At 43.3% G+C, this 12524-nt stretch overlaps 1 protein-coding gene and 1 non-coding gene across 6 annotated transcripts in view; both read left to right on the forward strand.

The window, feature by feature from the left end:
- Window positions 1-12524, forward strand: part of LOC124792313 (inositol-trisphosphate 3-kinase homolog) — a 501596-nt gene that overhangs the window by 484530 nt on the left and 4542 nt on the right. For all 5 annotated transcript variants that reach the window (XM_047257930.1, XM_047257931.1, XM_047257933.1 and 2 more), the window contains 2 exons: window positions 308-511; window positions 10517-10885. In XM_047257930.1, coding sequence (XP_047113886.1) covers window positions 308-511; window positions 10517-10885 — 573 coding nt within the window. The remainder of the gene's footprint in view (window positions 1-307; window positions 512-10516; window positions 10886-12524) is intronic.
- On the forward strand, window positions 1126-1199 carry Trnat-ugu. The gene has a single exon. It is a non-coding gene; the product is annotated as a tRNA-Thr (tRNA).

Raw genomic sequence — 12524 nt, forward strand, 5'->3', positions numbered from 1 at the left:
GTCTCTCAACAGAATTTTGAGGAAAGAACGTTTCTTTCCTCCGGGGATTCCCATTTGAATTCACTCAGCATTTCTGTAATATTCGAGGTCTTCTCCTTTAACCCGTCTTGGTACGGATCCCAAACATTCGAGCAGTACTCAAGAATGGGTCGCACAAGTTAAACCGAAGTGGCCCATTCGCCTTCACTACAACGGCCTTCACGCGCTCGATTCATTTCATGTCGCTTTGCAACGTTACGCCTAGATATTTAATCGACATAAGCGTGTCAAGCAGCAGACGATTGATGATGTATTTCTATGATTGCAGGCTGCGGATGTGAGCGACTTCTGGCGACAAGCGTCGCCCGGGCCCACGGCGCTGAACGCATTCCGCCGCTGGCGCCGAGGTGGCAGCAGCAGCAGCAGCAGCAGCGGCAGCAGCAGTAGCGGCGGCGATGGCTCGTCCGGGCGACAGCCGGGCTCGGACGCGGCGCCCGAGGACGACCGCGCTCTCCTCAAGTTCCTCGCGCTGGTGAGTAAGCGCCTCCCAAGTACCAGCCTTGAGATTCCTGTAAACGATCACTCGATTTGTCTGACTTCACTAGTTTGTGTTTGAGAGAGATGTTCATCGACGGCCGGTTTGATAAGTTAGACTGACCGTTTACGCACGCGTTTGTCAAAAAATAGCCAGTTGCTTGCCAGAACTTTATCTACAGGGTGTTCGGAAATTTCCGTTACAAACTTCTGGGATTTGCAGGGAGTATTGTGTACAAAACATTTTGACTATCGTTTGCGTTGTACGACTGTTTCGGTTCAGATGTGTAACGCGTCCACGTCTGTTGAGGGAGAGAAAAACGTCGATTTGCTTGTATATATATAAAGATGGTATCTGTTCTTTCGGACATGTCCGAAAGAACAGATGCCATCTTCATATATGTATTTAAGGCTCACCGGCCATTTGACCATCTTCTTCTGTGCAGATGCACAAACAGTGCCCGAACTCTTACGGGAATCGGCAAAAAGCCGCGAGTAATGAGTATAATGGGCAGGGGCACTGTGAATATAGTGCGGGACAATAAGTTGGGAACGTGGGTCTCACGGGAGGCGTGCCACAGATAAGTCCCTGCAGTCGCACTATCCTCTGTGTCCTCGGTGGCTCAGATGGATAGAGCGTCTGCCATGTAAGCAGGAGATCCCGGGTTCGAGTCCCGGTCGGGGCACACATTTTCAACTGTCCCCATAGACTTATATCAACGCCTGTATGCAGCTAGGGGTATTCATTTCATTGTAATTTGAGTTGCTTGTCCTGGTATGCAGTATGGTAGACAGGATGATGTGTACTACGTGAGACAGTTACCTGACGTCACTTAACGTCTGCGTTGCTGCGAGACTCCTGTAGAGACAGAGGCACGAGTTCTGGCCGTTGTACAAGAAACTGAAGAGACACCAAGTGGGATGAAGAGTGTGTACCAGAATATGTTTCATAGGTATGGAAACTAGAGCAGAAATCGAAGCGCTATCGTTCCTGCCTCGCATCGCGTACAGTGCCCACTATAATTTCAAAATACTTCGCGAAACAGTATTCACAGTTTAACATCTGCTTGAAAAGAGAGGTTAACATGTACACGCCGGGATGTACCACCAGTGGCTCACTCTATATCCTCCCATCGGCCAGCGTGTACCACCGATGGCTCACGCTCGACTCTACCAATTATGCTACCAGCAATACAAAAATGTATGATGTAGTACCTATAAGCCAGGCGCCACGAACAGCTTGGATACAATTTTGTGTGACCCTTCAACGAGAGAGCTTTCTGAATAAACGAGGTATCACATAATTTGTGATTAGTAGGGAAAAAAAAGAAACGACTTTTACCACTTTCAGAGTAAAAGTTCGTGACATTCAAAGCCTGGGGCATTTGAATACGCGCGTCGCCCCACAGCGAGAAACACAATTCTCAGCGACTGCGTGAATGTGTTACATTTGAGAAATTTGTTTGGTTTGTGTGCGTGTTTGACATTTCTCTGGGTAGTAAACAGCAAATCTGACAGCAAAGTTTTTTTCATTTACAGGAGCTTTCACAGGCGGCAGGAGGAAGAAGAGAAATCTCAATTAATTCTAGAACTTTGCGACCAGTTCTTTCGAGTACGCAGTCAACCGGTTCTAGAGGTTTACAGTTAGAATTCGCGCAGATTCATGGATTGGACAACGTAGTCTTTTGACCATAAATTAAGGGCTGCAAAGCCCTCTTTAGATGAGTGACTTTCTTGTTTCGACCGCCTACCGGTTACAAGTGAGTGTACTGCAGCGCCCCTGGCGTATTATTTCTGTACTTAGCCTTGCATCTCTGGTTACTCTTGTTTACACGTGAGCGCCAAAAATTCCGTGTCGTGTGAGTGCCGTTTGCTGTGTAAGTAGGCACCCGAGCGATGACAGTGAAGTTATTATAGCAACGAAACAACTGGGCAGTAACGTAATACATGATGGAATAAAGTTCATCTGTAAAAAAAAAATCTTCTGACAGCCAATTTCGGACATCAAATATGGTTTTAAAATTCAGAAATGACAATAAAAAATTTATTAATGACAAAAGCAAATTTCTTAGTAGATGTTGGTATACATTTATTTCCGCGAGAAAATATAACATACAAACAGTATATAAAAGGCAGTAAATAGGCTCTTTTACTTTATTCTTTGCATCTTGTTTTCTTCCTGACAAACACCATCCAAAAGCATTTTTCTCATTCAGTAGGTCCGACATTTTCATTTTTGGAATAACTTTAATTAAAAACAGGTTATGCACAGTGTAGGCTTTTTCTTTGTTCACGTATTCTAAAATCCAACCTTTATGCTTTCAGATACTCTTGTTGGAGATCGCTAGTAGGAAAATGTCAAGTTCTCGTGCCACTCTTGCAATGTGTCACGAAAACACAACAAATAATAAATATTACGCAATGACTGAGGGTCATGACCAACTTCAGCCTAAAACGAACAAGGACATCAAAAGATCCTATTAAATAATTATAATAATCTAAATCTGCATTTACAGTTGTACTCCGCAAATAGGGAGTGTGTTTTGGTTACCTCTTCATTTCCCCATATCCCACTCGCAAAAGGTGCGCAGGAAGATCCACTATCAACGACCTCACTTATGAACTCCAGTGTTTATAATTTTACTGTCTTCGTCAATTCTCAAGATGTACGTGAGAAGACGTATGTATCTTTAATCTTCTTGTAAAATCAGACGTAAATCATTAGTAATTACGACGGATGTACACCGATCACTCGAATGGGTATGAGAAGTAATTACGGTGTTAATACGATGGGCAAACAGTGCCAAATGCTATTTCCCGGAAAAATTCTACTGAAAAAGCAATATATCTGCAAAAGTGCTCGTTTACGATACACTTTCATTTAATTCTTGAATGTATTCTCATTAAGTAGGAAGGACTAGAAAAAAAAGAAGATATGCACAATTTTTAATGAATTGCTTTTTTAGACTAACAAGAGTACACCTGTTACACATTTGATAACTAGGTTTTTTGTGTAGGAGATGACGGCGGGGAACAGATGATGGCGAAAACACAAGGACCTTTGCATCAGAGTTATCGCCGCTATATTATTGTCGTCGTCGTCGTCGTCGTCGTCATCATCATCATCATCTACAGCTACGGCTCTTTAGGCCGTTTCTCGTAAAGTCGTATCCAAGCCTCTGGATTGTTGTATAAATCTTCTGTCAAATGTCTTCGTTACGTATCCGCCTGCACTTGATTTTTCCTTTCTGCACAGGGCATTCGTCTTTTTCTCTTGTGTGGAGTTTGCCAACATAGTACTTCTTTCGGCCGTCGTTCATCCCCTAATCTCATCGCATACCCATTCCATTTTAAACGCTGTTTTCCCACATCTTCTGAGATTTACATGGCAGCTTTTATTCACTTCACTGTTTCTTTATTTGGGATCTTCTCTCGTCTTGGGACTCTACAACTTCTACTCAAAAAACAAACATATTGTATTATTGGCTCTGAGCACTATGGGACTCAACATCTGAGGTCATCAGTCCACTAGAACTTAGAACTACTTAAACCTAACTAACCTAAGACATCACATACATCCATGCCCGAGGCAGGATTCGAACCTGCGACCGTAGCAGCAGCCCGGTTCCAGACTGAAGCGCCTAGAACCGCTCAGCCACACTGGGCGGCATTTTGTGTTATTGATTCATATAAATCTTTCATCATATAAGTCTTTCTTAATTTTCAGTGGCCAAAGGATGGACTTTGGTTTCATAGATCGTCGCGCCCGCCGTGTGGAAATCGCAGGGGGGGCGGGGGGGGCGGGGGGAGAGGAGTGGGCAGAGGGAATTTATAGTAATGTTTTTGAATGCATGTTAGTTTGAACTACTACAGAATATATAATATTTCTGCCGTTTTCATATTTTGTCATCAGACGTGAAGACAATACTTGTATAATAAATGAATATTGGATAAGAGACGTACAGGAAAAGGGCACTGCTATCTGAATTATTGTGAAACTAGCGCCAGCGGTGTAGGCCCCCCTTCTCGTCGACGCTAGCAGATGTGCGCTCACGCCTGCCGCCTGGGCGAGGAGGGGCTGTTTGTTGTTTATAGCTATTGAGTCGCCAAGGCCCCTGCTGTTGAGTCCCCGTGACACGCGCCGGGCACGCAAGACCTTCCTTCCGCCTCTTCCCTTTTCTTGTCACGTTGGTGGCAGTGCCATCTGTCAGGCAGTCATCGTATCCGGCCTTCCGACCACCTTGGCTGGCTACCGGCAACGATTGGTGACTTCGAAATCGCCACGCAATTATCTATGCCGTTCGCGATGCGGCTTCATTAAGCGACGCCATGTGTGCTGGTAATTGCTGCTGCAGCCCAAGTTGGTGTTTGAGATCTTTCCATGTTACCAGTGTGGAATTCCGCGGAAACTAATGACAATGTTCGAAATGATTTGAGTAGTCCCGCGTTAACCTCGGATACGGTTGCGACGTCTTTTGCAGTTGAAGGCCTGTTACAATTTTGCGTCGTCATCACATCTCCGTTATTGCACTTACGAGAGCAAGGTGAAAATTTCTAGATCTGGTACTGATATGGTGTTGATACCAACGAAATGTTTTTCTTGATATAAGCTGCGTAATAACGCAAGTGTCAACTTTCCTGCTGGGTAATTCAATGTAGTTTTTGAAGTAGTAATGCTGTATTTTGTTGTAATGGACGAACCGTAATATTGTTTAAATATGCTTCGAAATCGCATTCTCAAATAAAAACATCGAGAAAGTACTCAGTAGGGAATTTGACAATATGGTCTTCGTTGTGATGTCACTGATTTGTAGCGTAGCCCAAGATCTACGTTAAGTTAGGCGACGATTTGATTGTGAATTGGCGAAGTCAACGACTGTGGATACGAAATAAACGTTAATGAACTCTCTTGTCATAGCTAGTTCGTTGATCTGCTGCACAGCCCGAGATCTACGTTCGCCGTTGGCAGAATTTGCTCCATGTTTCATGCTCGTCAGTATGACCTGTGAACCCTGTTTTGTGATTGGTACCATCGTTTCGGATTTTTATTTGAATCTGTCTTAGCCAACACTCGTTCTATATTTAACGCAATTTCTTTAATAATAAGTAAAACTGCACTTGGCTCATTTTGGTGCTTGATATGTGCATGTATCGCACATAAAGTCTAAAAAACACAACGGGGGTTCATTACGTAACTAATAACCATAGGCATATCAGAATAAAGAATGCTATACATTTTACTTTAAACAATAATAGATAAATATTAGGTACGTTTTGTCGACAGGCTTGATTGATAAATAACCTCGCGAGAGGCCTGGATAGCGATGTAGGGAAAAAGTACTCGTCTTACTTCAGTACTTGTACAGACTCACAGAGTGAATGGAAGAAACTGAGTGATTTGAAGAACAAATCTGTAGTAGATTCAACTTAATCTTCCGCATGTAAGCTCGTGGTTAAAAAGTCTTCAGGCTGGGAAGAGGTTGTGCCTGCTGCAGATGGGCATCTTTCAGACCCTACAGTATCACATTCATCAGATGGATCTGCTCGCTAGAAACGCGTTGCGTTGACAAAAAATGGGACTTGTCGGAAAAAAATTCTTCTTTTAGATATAAGCATTTCCCTACCATGTTGAGTAATCTTCATTTTGCTCCTGTATTGTTACCGAAATTGCGTATTGTGCGATCCGCTCTAAACATGTTTCATCTGACAGTAGATTCGTTTCACTTCTTATTTATTACAGCATCCCGCTCACTACCGTCGCGTCTGTGTCGCTGTAGTATCGGAGCAGTTACTAATTAAAAGTATAGTCAACTGTAGCTAATATCAGTTTGTAGATCAATATACTAAACAGGACAGTTATTTTTCTGTAGAGTTACCTAGCAGCATGCTGTTCAAATTTACTTAGTCGGGCTGTGCTGTAGTTGGAATTCATCATCAATAACTTACTGAAATCTTGGTATATCAGTTCTGCGTGAGAAATTATCGGAGACGAAGTTTAAAAAGTTCCCGTCGGGAGATTGTTTAGACTAGCCTCCCAACGCACGTTTCCAAAGATATTAGAGAGGACACCTCACAATGAAGGCTTTGTAGAACGAAGGTTTGATAATGGCGAGTGTCAGCCACCAGAGATGGAAGGCGGAATATTTAGACTGTTTCCGTGCTTAAGAAAAGAAAGACTAGAAGAGGACTTTCAAAACATGTTTTCCACAGACTAGGTGCACATCGCACTCCGACCACGCCCGTGGCGTCAGGTGGTTCAGACAACCTTAATCGATATCGTCAGATGCTACACTAAGCACTCCGTCGACGTTTTAATCCGTGGTTGCTCTTTCGGAATAGCCTTCACTTTGATCATCTACAAGAGAAGTACGACCGTGTTTATGTTCAGCCGCTCATTCTCTGAGTTGAGAATGAAGGAGAGGATTCCGTATAAACCCTCACCAGCTTTTACTCTACGTCGACGATAAGCGCTCCTAAGGAAATAGCTTTTATGAGGGAACAATAGTATAGTTTTATATACTAGAGCAGTGGATGCCAACCTTTCGTAGATCATTACCCCTTGAGTCCAATCGGACATTAGCCATTACCCCCACCCCCACGTTACTACGAAATTTAGCACCTAACTGAACAGTAGAATGAAAGCCTTTTCTTGGAACACTTTTATTTTTTAAATGATGAAAGATAAATGATATTTACTTTGTGTGTGTGTGTGTGTGTTTGTTAGAATGAATGACGAAGAAATTCGTGGTGCATTGTAAGTGCTCCTTACAACTTCTCCTCAGATAAGGAAACTAACTGTCCACTGTGAGCTTAGATATGTGTTACAAAACATACTTCCCCTGCATTACTCCTCTCCAATGCAGCATATGCTTGACCTGCACACTGCAACCCCATTTAAAATGTGTGCACTATGTTCTTCGTAAGTCACTTTACTGCTGCACTCCTTACTTCTGAACTTTTGTTAGTAATAATTGTTAGTAATAATAATAATAATGCTCTGTGCAGCTCTATAGTAGCCTTATGTTCTTACTGCTGGGTCGTGCTGTCAGTTATTTCATTTCTTTTTCGAAACGAGTAGTGAAGCAGTTTCTGGACTACTGCAGGGTATTATCTACGACTTGGAGAAGATATTTTCTTGAGACATTTAGCATTTGTTACGCATATGTCTCACTTTTATCATCAGCACTGTACGGGACAAAGCGCAACAGACTCGTATGTGTGCTGTGGGTGGACTGTGTAAGGAGAAAAAGTAAATTTTGTTAACTTACGTAATCTGTGCTATAGTCTTGCAAAATTGTGACAATAATAATGACCATTTGAAAATAATTTAGTTTTGTGACTGAAACAGAATCGAATCGTTTAGATTTTACCGCTCAGAACATTTCGTTTTACCCCTCAGGTGGTATTACTGCATGTTGGGCACCTCTGTACTAGAGCGAAATAAACCGCTCAGATAGCTGCGCGCGTTAGGACGCCGCTTCCCGGATTCGGGGAGAGGCACCGGCCCCTAACGCCCAGCGATTTAATGACGACGGCCGGTGTGCCGGTCAGCCTGCATGTGGTTTTTAGGCGGATTCCCATATTTGGCTAAATCAACACAGGGCTGGTACCCACGGGGGGCGATAATAAACATGTCGACCATGTAACGGTACGGGATAAAGGTCAGGAACAAGAAAAGATGATATATTAGAAAAAAATACACCCAGAAGTATTGCGCAGCTTATACCGACAAAAATAATAAAATTTCATTGATATCAACACTGTATCCGTACCAGACAGAAAATATGGTTACGGACGTAAGTGTGTGTGAGGGTTGTGGAAGGGTAGGTAACAGTTCCAAAACAACACGCGTGAAAATCCGTTTTTTCAGAGGATTATGTAAAGGGTTCTGTTGATCAAAGAGTGTTTCGCATAGACCTTGCCCAAGTGACCATTTGTATAAATATCGGAAGAAAGGGCGTACTGCAGCTATCCTGCAGCACCGATATAAAATTTAAACATTACACACTTCCTCCAGGCTAGGCAAACTGAGCAACTCGGTTGGTTCTTTTGCGTTAGGTGTGTTCTAGAGTGGGCGTTAGACCGCTTACAAAAACACCATTCGTTCGTGGTTAGTTCCAGAGAAAACACCGAGAAACCATGATTTTTGGTTACCAAAAGTACACATTATGGGGATGGCCAGTTCTGTGATTTCTGTTCGGGTTAGATCGTCGAAATGTTTCCTTATGTTCCTAAGTTGACGATCTCGGGAAACTTCGAAACTTTTTTTCGATATCATCATTCGTTACAGAGATTCGGCGGTTCAAAGTTACCGTACTTACGCACGTAAAATATGCACGCAATATCGTGTGATGGGCAAATGTAGCTATAACTGACACAGTGAACATATGGCAAGGGTTCTAGGTTCCAAGGGTTCTGAGGCCACCAAACTGTTTTCAGTCGGTATTTTTCACCAATAAAACGTTATTACGCGCTCTCTATGCATAACAGGCACTTCACGCCTATAGTAATATGCCGAAAGTGGGACTGCAGTGACAAAAATGGGCTAAATAGGGTCTTCAACATGCCTAGAAAGAACTAAAAGTGACTGCCAAAAATTACTAAACTGAGAAGACTACAAATTCAATAAAATATTTCTAATACAATTTTTACCATTTTAAGATACAAATTATAACCCTGGTGTTTTCGATGAATTGCGATCAGTGAGCAAAATACCCATAAAAAATATAAAGCAAACGATTTTGTTTCAACCTTCCGTTAGGCGTACTTACTTGTTGTTTATATTCATGTCAAAGTGTGTAAATGTGGCGAAGTGTATAAATATAAACTCTCAAAAATTCACTGACACACAGAATTCATTTATATAAGCAGCTCACCCTGCTGTTGCAGGGAAAAGAAGGCAACCAGCGGTAAATACCCCTGTCGGAACACAGAAAAGACGAATGTATTTCTCTTTAAAAAATTCCGACACAAAAGTGGGGAACCACATGCCGCAACCCTCATTCCTCACCAGCGATGTTGGCATGCTTATGTATTCGCCCTTTTTTGCGGTGAAAGAGACCAACCCACACACACACACACACACACACACACACACACACACACACACACACACAGAGAGAGAGAGAGAGAGAGAGAGAGAGAGAGAGAGAGAGAGAGAGAGAGATATGGTCGAAGAGAGAAAGTGGCACTGAAAGGGAGAGATGAATGAAGACAATAGCATTAGGAACCAACGAGAGAGCAGATGTTATGGTCAGAGAGAGAGAGAGAGAGAGAGAGAGAGAGAGAGAGAGAGAGATGGCTGGAAATATAAGCAGTGGGGGGCACAAGAGAGAAAGTGAGCGGAAATGTGAATTACAGGTGGGTGTAGACCGTACATAGGTTTGGGGGGGGGGGGGGTCTCTGGACCTCTCAGACCCGCGAACTTTAAAACGTGAGTATAGGGAAGGGCGCATTTGGACCGAAATTTTAAGTACGTTGTTATAGGGGAAATTAGAAGTTAGAGACCCCAGAACTTTTGAGCTAACGAGATATGATGGGGACAATGGCAGTGGGATACTGTAAAGCAACGGGAGAGGATGGAGGCAATTTGGGGGGGGGGGGGGAGGAGACATTTACAGACGGTGGCAGTGGAAGGGAGATGCTAAGTATGAAGGTTTAACTACAGAGAGAGATTGAGTGAAAGGATTTAGAATTATCCTAGAATTATCCATGTTAAAAGAGCGGTGATATGTTCACATGCCAACATTTTTGGTAAGGAAGATGGAGTGAGAATTGCCCCAATTTTCTGTCCGAATCCTTTAAACAGGAACATAATGGTTTTTTTTTTTTCCCCGACAGAAGCATAGACGCATTTTCCGCTTCTACAGAGACGAACAGGTTTCCTCGGCATGGAGAATTGCGTGAAGCCAGTCGCCGTTTACTAATATGGCTTTAATTACGTTACCGCGGACCTTTGTAGTTGGAGGGAGCCTGACGAGTGTGGTGTCTGTGTGTGCCGCAGAATGCGCTGGAGCTGAGCGCGCCCGCGACGGACGTGCTGCTGCAGAGCCGCGCGCGCTGGTTCCAGCTGTCGGGCCACCCCGACTGCTTCGCGCCCGCCGGCCCGGGCACCATCTGGAAGAAGCGCAGTGGCGGCGAGGACGACGCCGAGCGCCGCGTGTACGAGGCGCTGGGCGCAGACCCGCTGCTGCGGGACCTGGCGCCGCGCTACTTCCGCGAGGTCACCTTCCGCGGGCAGCGCTTCATCGAGCTGCAGGACCTGCTCGCCGGCTTCCGCGACCCCAACGTCATGGATGTCAAGATGGGAACGCGCACCTTCCTCGAGTCCGAGGTGTCAAAGACTACGGCGCGGCACGACCTTTACCAGAAGGTCAATCTACTTTCTTTACACGTAACGATCGTAACAGGAAAATAACGCGTCAGAGTGTATTAGGACATTTGTATTTAAATGCGCATTAGGTTTTCCACACGCGACTTATCTTTTTAGATGGATACCTTAGATCACTTGAAACGAATCAGTAGTGTCTGGAAAAGATAGTCGAATCAAATCGAGCGACACTAAGGGAACTGGATTGGGAAATAGACACTGAAATTGGTTGACGAGTTTTGCTATTTGAGCACCGAACTGATGACGGCCAAAATAATGAGCATATGAAACGTGGATTAGCAATAGCAAGAAAAGCCTTCCTGTAAAATAGATATTTGTTGACACTGAAATAAATTTAAATGGTACAGACTCTCTTCTGAAGCTATTAAGTTGGTACATAAGTTGGTAGCATTTTTGTGCAGCATGTTAGTTTTCCGGTTGCAGTGGGTTTGTTCATTGTCTTTTTTATTGTAGTTCACTGTTGCTGTTTTGAGTTTACATATTGTCATTTTGTCATTTAGTGATAGTTAATGGAGCTGTGGATGCTAGAAAATGGAGTACCAAGTGGAGAAACCTCATTGTACTCGAGAACTGACAAATCTGATGAACTGTCCCCGTTCCGTCGTCGTGCGACATTTGCGTGCGGTAGGGCAGTGCGGCCGTGTGTGCATCTGTGCTTACTCGTCATCAATTGGCTCGTGAACAACACTGACAATTCCTATCCTGTATCATGACTTCTGATGAGAAATGGTGTGTTTATGCTAACATAATGAAAAGAAAAGAATGGTTGAGCTCAAACAAAGCAGCAACTCCCCATACGAAGACCCGTACTCGTATTATACAAGATGGAATAGCTACAGTTTGGTGTACAACGAATTGCTTCCCCACAGTGTAATCATCAGTGCTGACATTTATTGCCAAAAGTTCAGACATCTTGCAGACGAGATCCAAGAACGGTGACAAAGACTGCTGGAAGGGATGCTACTCCACAATAACGGCCATGCACATTCTGCTAGACTGACAAAAAATGCTATACAGGAGTTGGGTTGGAAGTCACTTTGCACCCACCTTATTCACCTGATCTGGCACCATCATGTTTTCACATTTTCTGCTGTCTATCAGACAGACTTCAAGGAACTTTCTTTCTGGATGAAAATGTGCTCCAAACTTGGCTCAACGAGTTCTTTCCCTCAAAACCACACTATTTCTATAGTTACAGAATTGAAAAGTTACCCCAGCATAGGCAGACTGTAGTAAATAGTGAAGCAGAATATGTTATTGATGACTCAAGTCTATTATGTGTATCTGTCATGTTTATTAAACTTATGGTAAAACGCTATGAACTTGGGCAGCAACCTAATATTTGTGAAGTTTGTAGCCTTCTGTAGAAGTGAAATTTGGATGATAAACACTTCAGGCCTTGTATTAAATTGAATTTGGAACAAAAATAAATTTATGGCACATCTTGACTAAAAGGAGGAGTCATTTGATAGGAGATATCCTGAAGCATCAAAGAATTGTCAGTTTGGTAATGTAGGTGAGTGTAGGGGGCTACAGTGTGATATTGGACTTGCCCTGAAATCTACAAATACTGACATAGGGGTCTAGGTTAGCTTGAAAGATTATAATTAGGTTGAGTTGT

This window comes from Schistocerca piceifrons, chromosome 1 (assembly GCF_021461385.2).
Source record: "Schistocerca piceifrons isolate TAMUIC-IGC-003096 chromosome 1, iqSchPice1.1, whole genome shotgun sequence".
NCBI lineage: Eukaryota > Metazoa > Arthropoda > Insecta > Orthoptera > Acrididae > Schistocerca > Schistocerca piceifrons.